Genomic DNA, 17,858 nt, shown 5'->3' with positions numbered 1-17,858 from the left:
CAGCTTATGAATGTGTGTGAATGGGTGAATGTGATTTGTAGTGTAAAAGCGCTTTGAGTGGTCGGAAGACTAGAAAGGTGCTATACAAGTACAGTCCATTTACCATTTACCATGATCAGCTGTCGTCCTCTAGAACCTCAACAGTGAGGCTCAGCTAAGTGATGTACTGCTGTGAATATGTATGTAATGGAATCACTGATCTTCACACACACTCACTAAAGCATATCATAGTAAAACAAGCTATTTTTGGAAGATGCTTAATAATTATGTCTCCATAAGCCGACAGCTTGACATATATATCAGGTATGAATGTGGGAACTGATGAAAGGTGAATTAAAAAAATCATATGTCAATAAGCAGAACTTTATTTCAGATACCTGGAAAAAGAGGGACGAGTGTTTAACCAGTTCCTCCACATGGTACCTGAGAAAAACTTGATGCTGCCAGTCTTCCTTTGAATTTGACGTACCAAATGAATCACTGTGTCACGCACACCTGACATGCACCTTGTCTTGAGAGGATCTGTGTGCATTGATTGAAAAAAAATGCAATTTGTATTTTCTTTATCTGGGCAGGTCTTAATCTATCTGGACAGGCTGCCCAAGTAGAGAGAAACACTGATGTACAGTCTGGAGCAGAGTGAATGTTTTCACATGAGGCTGTCAGTGTCAAACTGTGTCACAAGTTGCTTATAGATCATGTGAAGATAAAACAGTGGTGCAAGTTTGTCAGAAGTGTTAAGATACATATACAGATATGTCACTAATACAGACAGGGCTGTTTGTCACCACAGTGTAAAGTGCAACAAGGGGCAGGTGGGAGCCACATATAATTATATTTATAAATACGACCTTTTAAAATACATATTTGAATTCAGACATTTAGTACATCAACATCAGTTTAAATATCCAGTTTTCACTTTGATGGTTGTAAGTTTTGCAAAAAGGTTTTTATAAATGTTCTGTAGAAGCTGATCATTTAGTCTACTTGACAGCAGAAAGTCACACAGTTAACTACACAGTTAAATACACAGTTAACTACACAGTTTTGACTGAACAGGTCTCTTGACTTTCAGGTCAGTTGTGCTCTGACTACACTGTGATATTATGTGTACCTCACTCACTCCTCCACTGTTGCATGTAACTCTCTCTATAAGAGAATGTGGACAATCATTAGTGTTCTCACTGGCTCCTCCTCCATCAAACACAAATCATATGTTTTTACAAAATAAACTTTGACTGTGAGAAAGAAAATGCTGAGAATTAAAGCTCTGCAATAGGACAGTGATTGAAAATGATCTTTATTGCAAAATGAGATTTTTTTGTTGGCAAGAGATGTTATTCCTCTCAGTAACAACAGCACACAAAAGCCCCAAAGCAGATTAATATGATGAAGCATCAGTTCCAGTTGTTTCCTGAGTCTATCTGGTGGCAGCATACACTACATTTGGCTCCACCACCTTTCTTTTTCTTTTTGCTTGAAATGTGACTGCAGCGTAGTTCAGCTCATCAGAGGCCTGATTCTGTAAAAAGAGTATTTACAGTCTTAATGTGGTGACTTGATAAGATTGAAATAAAATACAATTTAGATACTGGTTCTTTGAGGCCGATACCAATATTGATATTTGGCCAATTGTCATGAACACCATGATGCCTTGATTTTTTTTTAAAGGATTGTGACATTTAGTGAAGATGTGTATGAAGGAAAACATTTTACAGTTGAAACATAAACTTGTTTGTGCTCTCTGATGGACACATTATGTAAAGAAGACACTGTTTCTAAATGACACATATCTTTGGCATTTTTATATTTGAATTTCTTGCTTATTTTGCTTATTTCTTACTCATCAGCCAACATGAACTGTGATACTGCAACAAGATCATTTCAGCTAATAGGTCTGGCTGTTTCTTGCTCTGTCATACAATATATCAAAGTAAATGTAAAAGTAGGATTCACCTCACTTGGTTGTGGATTCTGTTCTTCTTCAGCTAAGTGACAGAGACAATTACATCTGATCAGTTATTTGACAGTCATTGTTCTAAAATATTGCTGTTATTACATTTTTCAAGCAAGACGTTTCATTTATTTCCTCCATATTGTCAACACTTGAAGAGAATGTCCAGTAGCAACAAAACCAATTATTAGACACACACAGTAACTTTGAAAAAGTACCTGTCTTAAGTTTCCTGATTTTAAGCAGCAGACCAATGATGACCATTACAAGGAAAACAGTCAGACCAGCCAGGATCACACTCGTCAACTTTGTTATTCCATCAGACTCACACTCACATTCTACAAGAAAGATCATTAAATCAGACTAAATTACTACCAGAAGTGACTTGAGATGAAAAACAAATCAAGCAGAGATGTTTCATTTTCAAATGTTTGACAATCTGCATTTCTACATCTGCAAATCTTACTTTTAGATGTGTCGTCCACGTCATCATGTGATCCATCATCACTGCCTTTTAATGAAATGAAGATACATTTAGTCTTGATTTTGAGAGATTTGCATCACAATCATTGTTTGGTAATGTTTAAACTGTCACTTTGTTACATATGTAGATATTAGATAATAATTATGAAATATATTAACAATATAAACATAAATGACCAAACAAAATACAAGACTTAACAATAATCTTACCTTTAACTTTTAAATATATCTCACTGAAAACATAACGTGCACTTGTGTAGAATCCACAGAAATACAGTCCAGAGTCTGATGAATCCACTTGTGTGATGTTCAGAGAGACAGTAGAGATGTTGGAGCTCATTTCAAATTTTCCCTTCTGAAAGCCATCACAGAGTTCAGCTTCACTGTCAAACCTGATCTTAACAGAGATACAGTTGATCTTGGTTCTGTTGACAAGTCTCAGCCAGAAAGTTATAGACTCATGTTTTGATATATTGGTGCACTGCAGTGTGACTTCTTGACCAGACTGAACCTCCACAACCTGAGACTCAGACACTGAGACAGAGATCCAGCCTGAAACACACAGCAGAGACAAGTTGTTACAGGAAGATAAACGATACCTCTTAATGAATATAACAGTGAGTATATAAGTTTCAATTGTGTCGGCTGAACATAGAATAACAACATTTGTAATGAAGTTGAGACTAATTCAAAGCCAATACTCACTAATGCTGCAGAGACTTAAAGCAGTTATCAAGGTAAAGGTCTTCATGGTGCGTATGACTGAAGCTCTGCAATGTCCGTACTTGATGTGTGACCCAGGAAGGTTGATCTCAACATAAAGAGGCGGGCTGTTTTCTTGTTGCTTGTCCTGTTCCTCAAACTGACATTAAAGCTTTCAGGAAAAGCATCTTGATGCAGATGTTTGCCTCAATGAGAACGAGACAAAGTTATTTTTCAGGCAATGTGATTTAATAATAAATAATCTTCAAGCCAAATTACATACAATATAGTGAACAAAGATATATTGAATAGGAGTGTTTCCCCTAGGTTGATTGCTTTGGGGCGGTGGGGGGTGAAGGGTTGTGATGGCTGATGAAAAACTCAGAAGACACATTTCCACGACAACGATTTGGAAGACGAGTCTTTTCTTTGTCTTGAGAAGCTGCAGCATTTATTTATTTACTGCCAGACTGACAAGTTACTGCTAACCTTTTCATCTGCTCTGCTCGCATTCACCGTCACTTTTCTGCCTCTCTCTCTCTGCACTCGCTCAAGTACACACGCTCATTTACACACTCACCACACACACACACACATTACACACTGCCCTATTCCTAAACAGAGCTACACTACGGCAGTGTGGCGCTGCTGAATGAATATTGGGGAAACACTGAGATATTTACCTCAATATCCAGTTTCTTGCTGTTTGTGTTTTTTCTATTATATCATTACACATTATAGCTGCTCCAAGACTAAACAGTGAGTGCTGACATGCTCTCCATGTTGTTGTTATCTCTGATTTCTTCTCAGAGCTGAATACAAACCTTGAGTGCACTTATCATTTTTAATTGTTTTTAATATTCTCATTCAACATTTCTTCTTTTACTGTCATTAATATTGTTGTTCTGTAACCTGTGAAACTAACTGTGGCCTAAACATTGTCAGTCATCTTCTAATGAAATAAACAATAAAAAGATTGGGAGCAAGAAAATCCTGAGAACATTTTTCAGGACCCGTTATTGTCGAGTGCTTTCATCTAAATTTCACAAAGTACATGCTTCATATCTGGTTGTGTAAATATGAGTTTGTATATTTCAACAAGTCTGAAAGAAACTGTGAAGGTCAATTAGTCAGTTTGTATAAAGTAATGAGTGGAGTAGTGAAATATAGTCAGGAGTTGATATATACTGGTAACTTTTAACTAGACTTGGATGTTTGTGGTTATGGCTGAAAACCAGTCTCCCTGTGGTTTAGACTTTACTGTTGCTGCTTGTCGTCTGCTGGTTATTTCTACACTTTGTTTCTCCAAAACATCTGTACAAATACAGCTGCAGATTGTGTTTTATCCTCACGAGCAAAGCAACAAGGCCAGTGTCACTTTTTCTTTTTAGACTTTCTCACAGATTTGTGAGTTCAGAAGCATCATAATGTGTTCAGACCACACTGTGTTGTCTCCACTGTGAAAGACTTCAACTCTCTCTATACTCTGTGTAGTCATCAGTGTCCAAAGGACAAGATAATAGCAAGATTTTTGACAAGTGAAGGGAAAAATAAAAAGGCAACAAAACTCATCATTAACAAGCCGAAGTGCAGCTTCATGCTGTCTGTTGTGGCCTCTCTGCTCTGCATGTGTGTGTGTGTGTGTCGCTCAAACGAAACACAGCAGAGAAGAGAGATGGAGAAGCATCGGAGACTCTGAAACACATAAAAAAACACAGCAATGTAACCTGTTCATTACATTTTTATAGTGTTCTGACCTCACACCCTGCGTGCTGTTATTGGCTGGGGGCTACACACCCACTGCCCAAAGGCTGACGCCCAGAAGAATTCACACACCTCCACTGGGTCATAAGTGATGATTGAGAGTCATTACTTTAGTATGAGTCTATACATTGTTTGTTTTAGGAAAATCCTGCATAATATGCCTTTAAATATGTTGCACTGACTATTACTGGATATTTGATTATGGAGAATCAACAAAAATACAACCCAGTGTCAGATAGATTCATAAGCCTGATTTTGAAAAATCAAATGTAGATATTGAATGCCATTTCAAATGTTCCTTTTTGAACCCCATTACAGAAAGAAGCAGGCTCAATATAATTGTACAGAGAGGAAATACAACAGGGCTTGTTTCTGTTGACCAGTCTAAACCAGAATATGTGAGAGGAAGAAGTGGAAAAGTTGGAGCACAGCAGAGAGTCTTCTTCACCAAGCTGGACCTCCACAGTCTGAAACTCAGAGGCTGATCTGATATAGGAAGAAAAAACACAACCTAAATTCAGCACTTTCCAGCAACATGTGACAGTAAATAGCTCTCTCAATGTTGTACTTAATAGTTCAGTTACTGTGGTCTGTAAAGAACGTGACGGTTTGAGATGAGATGGATTTATACTTGATGGTATTTTAACTGATTACATCTCAACAGATACATCACCAAAATATCTTCACGTTAAGAAGAAAACAAGTTGTGTGAAAGAGGAACAGTTTTAATTGCATGTGGTTTTACAGCAGAGAGCTAAAGGCCAGTCTTGCTGTGGTTTTGTTTTGGCTGGTTCATACTTTTACCACAATGGAAAATGACAGGGGCAGGGTGCACAAGACTTGTTGCATGTCTGCACAGTTACTATACTTATTCACTGTGTCAGTACATAATGGAGACATTTCTGAAATGTAGAAATAATAATATATTGAGCCAAATAGAGGAAAATATAGTCTTGTTGAGATTGTTTGTACATTAGTAGAGATCAAGAGGTTAAACAAATTTAGTTTCATGACCCATGATGTTCACTTGAGACCACACTGTGCTGTACTTCCTGTCAAACAAGTGACGTTTACCTCACTCACTCCTCCCTTCTTGCAGACCATCTGACTCTCCCTATAAGGAGATTTGACAGTCATCAGTGTCCTTTTCTGGCTCCTCCTCCATCAAACATCTAACATGCTGTCGTTTCTCTCAGATTAGGATCAGAGGCAGACAGAATAAGAAAGACTTTAACAGAGAAGGATTGAAAGAAACATAAGCAATAAAATGCAAACTTTTAATTTATTGATCATTTTTTCACAGTGAGTCCTTCCACCCACTGCCCACACACAAACACACATCAGATTACTGTGATAAAGCATCAGTTCCTCTCTGAGTTTATCTGCTGGCAGCACAAGTTCTCACCTTTTTTCTTTTTTCTGTCTGAAGAATAAGATGAAGACAAACAAGATAAAAAGACACTGAGACTGAGAGCAAGAGAGAAAGAAGCACGAGAGAATCAAAAGTCAACCAGAACATAATTAAAATGAGATTCTAGACAAAGTGATGTCAACTGCTCCTACTTACCACTCACATATGAAAACACATCAGCCAATTAGAGGCCTGGAATTAAGTCATTTTTAGGGCAAGGCCACTTTGGCCTTTGATAATTACAAATTTATTGGGGCATTGCAAGGCCAAAACCAATGGTGCAACAACAATAAGTGATAATTATATTGTGTAAAGATAAAACAGTACACAGTCAACAATTAGTAGTCAGTGAATTGAAAAACAGTATTGAGTTTATTAAAACTGTACACTGAATGTTTGACTTTTCCACAAAATGCTGCCTGATTGATTTTTTTCAAAATGTGAACAATTCATTATATTAATTGTTATTGTTATATTTTAATGATAAAATTAAGTCTATAAATGGGCTAAGGGTGATGAAAATGAATCTGAACAAGTTTCCACACGTGTGCAACTATTAGCATTTGAGTCTGAGATCATAGGAGCAGTCACAAAAATGACTTAAAACCATAGACTGTATAAAAATGCTTAAAACACTTTTTTAAACGTTAAACATTAAACACACTGATGAGAAACGTCTCAAGGAGAGACTCGGATGAGAGCTGCCAGTCATGTAACAGCCGGCAGACTCTGCTGATCTGTCTTAACTGAGAAGTGACCGTCTGCTTACAGAGAAATGTGTGTGTGTGTGTGTGTGTGTGTGTGTGTGTGTGTGTGTGTGTGTGTGTTTGTGTTAATGTTGCATCACACTGAAAAAGTAGCAACCCGTCAGATCTCACAGCAACTTACAAACTCTATGTATGTTCATAGTTAGCCAACAGCAATATCCTGGTTAGGATGTCAACGGTTAACTGCTGAGAATATTTTTGACTGGTTATGCATGTCGGTCTACAGGTTCATTTGCATACACACTGCACTAAAGTCTTGTTCACAACATCAGATATTCTTTTTCAATGGATAAAGTACCAATGTAAAACTGACGTCTACACAGAGTGTTGCATTATGGGCTGTTGCCACTGTCACAGACAGTCTTATTAATAGTAACTGCCAGAGAAAATCATTTTGACCGCTTCCAAGAGCCTGGCAGGAGAGTGTGTGACTAACTTTAAAACACAACGTGTATGAATACTTACACTGTACAGTGTTTAGCTGCCTGTGCTTATCACATAATGTTTTAGCTAATGTAAGCTAAAGGGTTAACTGTTAATGTTTACGTTGACGTTACACATATATTTGCGGGATGGGAGAAATCTTGAGCCACTGTTGATGTCCAGCATGATGATTGAGACACTGGGAAACATTGAGAGTGTTTATTTGCTGCGTTGCATGTAGTTTTGAATGAGGAAGTACGCAACTTTCTTTTAAGGGAACAATGGCCAGTTCAAAACAGGGCACGCTAAACTGGCCATGGGGGTAGTTAATTTTAGAAGGGGCATTACGGCCACACTCTGGGGCATCCACGGCACTGGTTGTTTGGCCGTGGCATAATTCCTGCCCTGCAATTAATATGACAAAGCATATTCTAAACTCACACATCCAGTAGCTTCCTGAATCTGGTGGCAGCAGCAAACACAACATTCAGCTCCAGCTCTCTCTCTGATGCAGACCTGCAATTTTTCTTTTGTCTTTGGATGGGCTACATAGTTCAGGTCATCTGAGCTCACATTTTGTACATAAGAGTTCACACAGTCATGTGTTGTATCTTAGATGCTGTAGCTGAGTTTGTCAGGTATCATCCTTAAATCTGTACATAATTAAAGTTTTTTTTAAAATGTCTTTCTTCCAAACAAGTAGGCTAAATCTTGTAATTCAGTCACATTAAAGTTATAATACTATTGTTTTCTCCAATAGCCATTCAATGTATTTCTATTCAGTAATGATCTCTCAGTATAGTAGTTATGCTTAGATGTTTAAAAGTAGCATTACTCTCTATCTTTGAATACAGCGAGGCCTTTGATGTCTGTGGAAGGTTTCACTGCTTTATTTGTAGCTTTGACTCTGGATATCTCTTGATTTTTACTTCATATCAGCTCTGACTACACTGTGCTGTCTCTTCCTGTCTAACAAGTGATGTGTCACCCACCCTCCCTATCGTACTCTCTCTGTAACTAAGTTTGACCGTCATCAGTGTCCTTTCTGCTCTTTTAATTGTCACATTAAGATTGTAGACAGATGAAATAAAAAAGACAAAGACTTTGGCTTAGAAAAGAAAAAGAAAAACACAAGCATGAAAATACAAAAAAACTATTTTTTATTTTTTTGGTTGCTTGTATTCACCACCTACATGTGAGAACAACCACAGAATAATATGATAAAGCATCAGAGCTGCAGTTCCAGTTGCTTCCTGAGTCTATCTAGTGGCAGCATAAACAACATGAGTTTCCTCCTCTCTCTCTGCTGCTGGCCTCCTGCTTCTTATTGTTTTTGGAAGGAACCTCAGCACTGAAGAGTTCTCTGTTTTTTCAATGTCTTCAAGTGCTGCACCTTTTACCAACACAGTTCTTCAGAAGTCAGATAAAACAAAATGTAGTAGCAGTTTTATTTGGTGTGTTTTGTGGTTGTTGCTACATTGTGAAAGTAACACACTGGAGAAAATAGTGCAGAGCTGAAGGCCATTCTTGCTGTGGTTGAGATGTCTCTTTTAGACTGACACAGACAGTACTGTTTGTTACACTTGAAAGTGGCAGGATGGACGACTGAGAGCATAAATACATGTTACATGCTAAAAAAACACACCTGGATGTTAGCTGTAGACTATTTTCTTCCACGTACCACTATAGACACAGCGACATACTGTATGTACTGTGCATACAGTCTATATTAAGTCAACATTTAAAGCTTAAGTTTCTGTATTGATGTGCTGTAATAACATCTTTACAAGAGTGATATGAAATAAAACTCAGCACTAGAAAGAAGATGCAACTGTTATGCATCTTTTTTTCTGCCAAAGTGATGGTCTCCTGTCCACCAAACACACAAAAACACATAAAAACACAAGTGCAGATTCACATGAAAAAGCATCAGTTCCCCTCTGAAGAGCTTTTCTTGTTTCTTGAGTCTATCTGGTGGCAGCATACACAACATTTGGCTCCACCGCTCTTCTTTTTGCTTTTGGACCGAAAGTTACTGCTGCATAGTTCAGGTCATCAGAGCCCAGATTCTGTAAATAAAAGTATTTACAGTCAGTCACCTTAACAAGTGGAAATGAAGAGAAAAACAAAACAATGGCTGTACATGATCTTAAATTATAAAACAAATACAAGTAAATGATCAAACTTTACTTGTAAAGTAAATGATAAAACATGATTCACCTCACTCTGTTGTCGATTCTTTTCTTCATTAGCTGCCAAATGAAAGAGACAATGTATCTAATCAGTTAATTGACCGTCATTATTCTAAAACTTTACTGTTATTCTGTTTTTGGCAAACATGAAATTTAGTATTCTTCCAAAATATTCACACAACTTTAAAGAATTTGTGAAAAAAACTATAAACCAAATACAAGATCGAAACATTACCTCTTTGAAGTTTTCTGTTTTTAACAACCAGACCAATGATGACCGTAGTGTGGAGAACAAACAGACTGCCCAAGATCACCAAGATCACACCCATCAGCTTTGTTGTTGCATCAGACTCTGCCACAAGAAAGATCTTTAATCAAACTGTTTCTCCTTTTCTAGCTAAAAATGACGAACATTAAAATGGACAAATGAATTTTGCACAATGAAATCTATAAGAGACTCTTACGTTTAGACTTTCTGTCAATGTCATCATATGATTCATCATCACTGCCTTTTAATGAAATGAAGATACATTTTATTTTTATTTTGTATTAAAAATGTGCATCAATATCTTGTTTTGACAATAATTAAATAGCCACATATAGAAAGACATAAGAGAAGAATCTAAATTTCATAACATCTTACCTTCAACATTTAAATGTATGACACTTAAAAATGTCTGTCCATTAAAGTTAAATCCACAGAAATAAACCCCTGAGTCAGATAAATCCACTTCCTTAATGTTGAGAGAGGTTGTGGAAATGTTGGAGCTCATTTGAAATTTTCCATTTTGAACTCCATCACAGTATTTAACAGTTTTAGAGTTGATCATAGTTGAGATACAGCTGGCTTTGGTTCTGTTGACCAGTCTGAACCAGGATATTGTTGCTTCACCTTTGTAAATTGTGGTGCACTGCAGTGTGACGTTTTCACCAGACTGGACCTCCACAGTGTGAGACTCAGAAAGTGAGACAGAGATCCAGCCTGAAACACACAGCAGAGACAACAAGAGATTTAGTTGTTATAGGAAGAAAAACAAAACCTCTTAATAAATTGAATAATGAGCAAAAACCATTAAATTCTGGCAGCAGTGAAGTTGAGAGAAATGTAGTGGCAGTACTTACTGATGCTGCAGAGAATGAAAGCTGTTATCAAGGTAAGGTTCATCATGGTGCGTATGATTGTAGCTCAGCAATGTGTGTAATCAAACTGTGCTCCAGGAAGGGTGCTCTCAACTTAAGAGGTGGGGCCATTTTTTCTTGCTCATACTGTTGCGTAAACTGTCCACGTGAATGCTTTCTGTAAAATGAGTGTTGATGCCAAATGATCGTCTGAACAGACACGAGATGGTTATCCTAAAAGTTATGTTAGCTACGTAGTGTTCAAACCAAAGTTAAAGAATGATAGAATTTACACACACACCCCTCCCAAATCTGAACAAACCCCGGTGAAACCCAAATATAGCAACAGCTAGCCAGCTAAAGAGACACAATATACAGGTTTGGATTTACCCAAAGGTGTTTTCCTCCTTTCATTGAAAAGGCTGAAGCCACATCAAAGCCAACACACCTGGAGCAATCTGTCTCTACTGAATGCACACAGACATGATGTTGATCCTCCATCCAATTCTTGGTAAGACAGCAATCCCACCTTCCTATGTAGGAGTAAAAAGAGCATCACTGGGATTAGTAACTGTGTCAATACTGAATTTAAAAACTGAATCCTTTACATTACTTGTAAGAGATTTGAAACTACTCATTAATGAAAAATGTATCACATCAGTGTAATGTGCTCTGGTTAAAACATTGATCAAGAATGTTGTTGGATTTGTTCTGTGTCAGCTGTCAACTGATCTTTGTCTGACTCAATACTAGTAAAACCTCACAATATGTCAATAATGTGTATAGACCAGAGGCAGACTGAACACCACTGGATGTCATGTAGGCAGCTATACTGGAAACATCTACAATGTCCAGATAATGGGGCGGCTGTGGCTCAGGAGGCAGAGCGGGTCATCCACTCATCGGAAGATCGGCGGTTCGATTCCCAGCTCCTCCAGTCCACATTCCGATGTGTCCTTGGGCAAGATACTTAACCCCTCAGTGTATGAATGTGTGTGAATGGTTAGTTTCCTCTGATAGGCAGGTTGGGACCTTGCATGGTAGCCCCTGTACCCATTCAGCTTATGAATGTGTGTGAATGGGTGAATGTGATTTGTAGTGTAAAAGCGCTTTGAGTGGTCGGAAGACTAGAAAGGTGCTATACAAGTACAGTCCATTTACCATTTACCATGATCAGCCGTCGTCCTCTAGAACCTCAACAGTGAGGCTCAGCTAAGTGATGTACTGCTGTGAATATGTATGTAATGGAATCACTGATCTTCACACACACTCACTAAAGCATATCATAGTAAAACAAGCTATTTTTGGAAGATGCTTAATAATTATGTCTCCATAAGCCGACAGCTTGACATATATATGAGGTATGAATGTGGGAACTGATGAAAGGTGAATTAAAAAAATCATATGCCAATAAGCAGAACTTTATTTCAGATACCTGGAAAAAGAGGGACGAGTGTTTAACCAGTTCCTCCACATGGTACCTGAGAAAAACTTGATGCTGCCAGTCTTCCTTTGAATTTGAGGTACCAAATGAATCACTGTGTCACGCACACCTGACATGCACCTTGTCTTGAGAGGATCTGTGTGCATTGATTGAAAAAAAATGCAATTTGTATTTTCTGTACCTGGGCAGGTCTTAATCTATCTGGACAGGTCTTAATCTATCTGGACAGGCTGCCCAAGTAGAGAGAAACACTGATGTACAGTCTGGAGCAGAGTGAATGTTTTCACATGAGGCTGTCAGTGTCAAACTGTGTCACAAGTTGCTTATAGATCATGTGAAGATAAAACAGTGGTGCAAGTTTGTCAGAAGTGTTAAGATACATATACAGATATGTCACTAATACAGACAGAGCTGTTTGTCACCACAGTGTAAAGTGCAACAAGGGGCAGGTGGGAGCCACATATAATTATATTTATAAATACGACCTTTTAAAATACATATTTGAATTCAGACATTTAGTACATCAACATCAGTTTAAATATCCAGTTTTCACTTTGATGGTTGTAAGTTTTGCAAAAAGGTTTTTATAAATGTTCTGTAGAAGCTGATCATTTAGTCTACTTGACAGCAGAAAGTCACACAGTTAACTACACAGTTAAATACACAGTTTTGACTGAACAGGTTTCTTGAATTTCAGGTCAGTTGTGCTCTGACTACACTGTGATATTATGTGTACCTCACTCACTCCTCCACTGTTGCATGTAACTCTCTCTATAAGAGAATGTGGACAGTCATCAATGTCCTTACTGGCTCCTCCTCCATCAAACACCAATCACATTCTTTTGCTGTCAGATCTCCATCTGAGGCAGATAAAATAATCAAGAAAGAGACTTTGAGAGAGATGAGAATGAAAACATTTAGCTCACTTTATTTATTTGCAGAAATAACAAAACACACACAAACAATACATTAAAGAATTAAAAATGATTTTCATCAGGTGCTTAACTCAACAACACACAACACAATTTTGTATGAATCAAACTTGTTTAGATGATTTGACATCATTTTTGGATAAGTTGATGGTGTGTATCGCTACCCTCACAATACTCCAGCAGCAGATTAATGAAGCATTAGTTTCACTCTGAGCTGTTGCTGTTGTTTCTTCTTGTCTGTCTGCTGGCAGCATAAATAACATGAGTGTCCACTTCTCTCTGTGATGCAGGCCTCCTGCTTCTTATTGTTGTTGAATACAAAGTCAGTGCTGTGTCCTTCAGCTGATCAGAGTCCAGATTCTGTAAATAAAAGTACATGCAGTTCTACATGTCAAATAGCTGAGTTTGTGAGAAAAACACTATTGACTTGTGATGATTCTACAACCTTTGAAATGATCAAACACAAAAGTGGATTTACCTTGTTCACTAGTGAATTCTGTCCTTCAGTCGCAGCTGAGTGACAGAGACAATACATCTGATCAGTTAATAGAAAGTTTGCTGTCATCACATTTTGGCTACAAGAAATGTTCTATTTTTTCATCATACTGACACTACTGAACATTTCCATAAGTGTTTAGTTTGAGTAATTCTCATAAAGTACCTGTCTTAAGTTTCCTGACTTTAACCATCTGACCAGTGATGACCATTACAAGGAAAACAGTCAGACCAGCCAGGATCACACTCGTCAACTTTGTTATTCCATCAGACTCACACTCATATTCTACAAGAAAGATCATTAAATCAGACTAAATTACTACCAGAAGTGACTTGAGATGAAAAACAAATCAAGCAGAGATGTTTGATTTTCAAATGTTTGACAATCTGCATTTCTACATCTGCAAATCTTACTTTTAGATGTGTCGTCCACGTCATCATGTGATCCATCATCACTGCCTTTTAATGAAATGAAGATACATTTAGTCTTGATTTTGAGAGATTTGCATCACAATCATTGTTTGGTAATGTTTAAACTGTCACTTTGTTGCATATGTAGATATTAGATAATAATTATGAAATATATTAACAATATAAACATAAATGACCAAACAAAATACAAGACTTAACATTAATCTTACCTTTAACTTTTAAATGTCTCTCACTGAAACGTAGACGTGCACTTGTGTAGAATCCACAGAAATACAGTCCAGAGTCTGATGAATCCACTTGTTTGATGTTCAGAGAGACAGTAGAGATGTTGGAGCTCATTTCAAATTTTCCCTTCTGAAAGCCATCACAGAATTCAACTTCACTGTCAAACCTGACCTTAACAGAGATACAGTAGATCTTGGTTCTGTTGACAAGTCTCAGCCAGAAAGTTACAGAGTCATATTTTAATCTATCGGGACACTGCAGTGTGACTTCTTGGCCAGACTGGACCTCCACAACCTGAGACTCAGACACTGAGACAGAGATCCAGCCTGAAACACACAGCAGAGACAAGTTGTTACAGGAAGATAAACGATACCTCTTAATGAATTTAACAGTGAGTATATAAGTTTCAATCGTGTCGGCTGAACATAGAATAACAACATTTGTAATGAAGTTGAGACTAATTCAAAGCCAATACTCACTAATGCTGCAGAGACTTAAAGCAGTTATCAAGGTAAAGGTCTTCATGGTGTGTATGACTGAAGCTCTGCAATGTCCGTACTTGATGTGTGACCCAGGAAGGTTGATCTCAACATAAAGAGGCGGGCTGTTTTCTTGTTGCTTGTCTTGTTCCTCAAACTGACATTAATGCTTTCAGGAAAAGCATCTTGATGCAGATGTTTGGCCTCAATGAGAACGAGACAAAGTTATTTTTCAGACAATGTGATTTAATAATAAATAATCTTCAAGCCAAATTACATACAATATAGTGAACAAAGATATATTGAATAAGAGTGTTTCCCCTAGGTTGATTGCTTTGGGGCGGTGGGGGGTGAAGGGTTGTGATGGCTGATGAAAAACTCAGAAGACACATTTCCACGACAACGATTTGGAAGACGAGTCTTTTCTTTGTCTTGAGAAGCTGCAGCATTTATTTATTTACTGCCAGACTGACAAGTTACTGCTAACCTTTTCATCTGCTCCGCTCGCATTCACTGTCACTTTTCTGCCTCTCTCTCTCTGCACTCGCTCAAGTACACACGCTCATTTACACACTCACCACACACACACACACATTACACACTGCCCTGTTCCTAAACAGAGCTACACTACGGCAGTGTGGCGCTGCTGAATGAATATTGGGGAAACACTGAGATATTTACCTCAATATCCAGTTTCTTGCTGTTTGTGTTTTTTCTATTATATCATTACACATTATAGCTGCTCCAAGACTAAACAGTGAGTGCTGACATGCTCTCCATGTTGTTGTTATCTCTGATTTCTTCTCAGAGCTGAATACAAACCTTGAGTGCACTTATCATTTTTAATTGTTTTTAATATTCTCATTCAACATTTCTTCTTTTACTGTCATTAATATTGTTGTTCTGTAACCTGTGAAACTAACTGTGGCCTAAACATTGTCAGTCATGTTCTAATGAAATAAACAATAAAAAGATTGGGAGCAAGAAAATCCTGAGAACATTTTTCAGGACCCGTTATTGTTGAGCGCTTTCATCTAAATTTCACAAAGTACATGCTTCATATCTGGTTGTGTAAATATGAGTTTGTATATTTCAACAAGTGTGAAAGAAACTGTGAAGGTCAATTAGTCAGTTTGTATAAAGTAATGAGTGGAGTAGTGAAATATAGTCAGGAGTTGATATATACTGGTAACTTTTAACTAGACTTGGATGTTTGTGGTTATGGCTGAAAACCAGTCTTCCTGTGGTTTAGACTTTACTGTTGCTGTTTGTCGTCTGCTGGTTATTTCTACACTTTGTTTCTCCAAAACATCTGTACAAATACAGCTGCAGATTGTGTTTTATCCTCACGAGCAAAGCAACAAGGCCGGTGTCACTTTTTCTTTTTAGACTTTCTCACAGATTTGTGAGTTCAGAGGCATCATCAGTGTTTCCTCTATATTCATTCATCAGTAAAATTATGAGCGCCGCTGCTAAAATTTCAGATAAACGAGCGACTCATGATTTTCACTCGCACACTGTGCGAGCACAATAACACCCTACGTTATTGTGGATTTTCTTTAGTCATCCTCCCTCTCTTCGTTCTTCAAAGGACATCTACGTGAAAGGTACAAGAGTAGCGTAGCTCCGTTAAGGAATAAGGCTGTGTGTGTGTGTGTGTGTGTGTGTAAATGGGCGTGTGTAGTTGTGCAAGCGTGAGCGCAGACAGCAAGCGGCAGAAACATGACGTGAACGCGAGCGAGCAGAGGAAAAGTTTAGCAGTAAGTTGTCAATGTAGCAGTAAATATACAGTACAGACTGTGTGTCAGTTACTAAATGCAGCAGCTCCTCAAGACAAAGAAAATACTCATCTATCGAAGGGGGTTAGCCCCGAAGTTAGCAACAACACGTTAGCTTAACTTGACCAAACTCACTTAAGGTGGACTGACTTTGAAGGTGGACCAGCAATTCTCATTTTAGTGTCAGTGTTACTGTTTTTCAAATGCCCCCCACATATGCATATGAATGCAAACACAGTTACTATACTGCTAACATGCTCTCGTTTCTCTCAGATTAGGATCAGAGGCAGACAGAATAAGAAAGACTTTAACAGAGAAGGATTGAAAGAACACAAGCAATAAAATGCAAAGTTTTAATTTATTGATCATTTTTTCACAGTGACTCCTTCCACCCACTGCCCACACACTAACACACATCAGATTACTGTGATAAAGCATCAGTTCCTCTCTGAGTTTATCTGCTGGCAGCACAAGTTCTCACCTTTTTTCTTTTTTCTGTCTGAAGAATAAGATGAAGACAAACAAGATAAAAAGACACTGAGACTGAGAGCAAGAGAGAAAGAAGCACGAGAGAATCAAAATACAGAAATACAGGTCACTGTTTCCAGTTAGTATTCTCTAACTGATATCTGATATCTATCTGGGCAGGTCTTAATCTATCTGGACAGGCTGCCAAAGTAGAGAGAAACACTGATGTACAGTCTGGAGCAGAGTGAATGTTTTCACATGAGGCTGTCAGTGTCAAACTGTGTCAGGCATCTTTTCACAAGTTGCTTATAGATCATGTGAAGATAAAACAGTGGTGCAAGTTTGTCAGAAGTGTTAAGATACATATACAGATATGTCACTAATACAGACAGGGCTGTTTGTCACCACAGTGTAAAGTGCAACAAGGGGCAGGTGGGAGCCACATATAATTATATTTAGAAATACGACCTTTTAAAATACATATTTGAATTCAGACATTTAGTACATCAACATCAGTTTAAATATCCAGTTTTCACTTTGATGGTTGTAAGTTTTGCAAAAAGGTTTTTATAAATGTTCTGTAGAAGCTGATCATTTAGTCTACTTGACAGCAGAAAGTCACACAGTTAACTACACAGTTAACTACACAGTTAAATACACAGTTTTGACTGAACAGGTCTCTTGACTTTCAGGTCAGTTGTGCTCTGACTACACTGTGATATTATGTGTACCTCACTCACTCCTCCACTGTTGCATCTAATTCTCTCTATAAGAGAATGTGGACAGTCAT

The 17,858-nt window shown here is 37.8% G+C and overlaps 1 protein-coding gene and 1 long non-coding RNA gene across 3 annotated transcripts; both read right to left on the bottom strand.

The window, feature by feature from the left end:
- Positions 1-1,314: 1,314 nt before the first annotated feature.
- Positions 1,315-15,875, bottom strand: LOC122973286. Of its 2 annotated transcripts, none has more exons than XM_044340694.1 (6): positions 14,823-15,875; positions 14,328-14,669; positions 14,101-14,145; positions 2,173-2,292; positions 1,957-1,988; positions 1,315-1,522 (listed from the first exon to the last, which is right to left on the bottom strand). In XM_044340694.1, exons 1-6 carry the CDS (start codon positions 14,866-14,868, stop codon positions 1,421-1,423), a joined length of 687 nt encoding a protein of 228 aa, XP_044196629.1. In that variant the 5' UTR covers positions 14,869-15,875; the 3' UTR covers positions 1,315-1,420. The 2 variants fall into 2 exon arrangements, with proteins under 2 accessions (XP_044196629.1, XP_044196628.1); XM_044340693.1 differs by lacking the exons at positions 14,101-14,145; positions 14,328-14,669; positions 14,823-15,875 and adding exons at positions 2,421-2,465; positions 2,648-2,989; positions 3,143-3,410.
- On the bottom strand, positions 13,330-13,955 carry LOC122973308. The gene is made up of 3 exons (XR_006399970.1): positions 13,853-13,955; positions 13,670-13,704; positions 13,330-13,551 (listed from the first exon to the last, which is right to left on the bottom strand). It is a non-coding gene; the product is annotated as an uncharacterized LOC122973308 (long non-coding RNA).
- Positions 15,876-17,858: the final 1,983 nt, after the last annotated feature.

The sequence above is a fragment of the Thunnus albacares genome, chromosome 22 (assembly GCF_914725855.1).
Source record: "Thunnus albacares chromosome 22, fThuAlb1.1, whole genome shotgun sequence".
NCBI classification, from domain to species: domain Eukaryota; kingdom Metazoa; phylum Chordata; class Actinopteri; order Scombriformes; family Scombridae; genus Thunnus; species Thunnus albacares.
This window is presented reverse-complemented; position numbering and strand designations above follow the sequence as displayed.

What these genes read in the sequence shown, in the direction of transcription:
- LOC122973286 (XM_044340694.1), bottom strand. Translation starts at nt 14,868, where the DNA reads ATGAAGACCTTTACCTTGATAACTGCTTTAAGTCTCTGCAGCATTA. An exon ending in TTTAAGTCTCTGCAGCATTA is followed by an intron (nt 14,670 to 14,822) that starts GTGAGTATTGGC and finishes TGTGTGTTTCAG; the next exon opens with GCTGGATCTCTGTCTCAGTG. An exon ending in CGTGGACGACACATCTAAAA is followed by an intron (nt 2,293 to 14,100) that starts GTAAGATTTGCA and finishes TCTTTCTTGTAG; the next exon opens with AATGTGAGTGTGAGTCTGAT.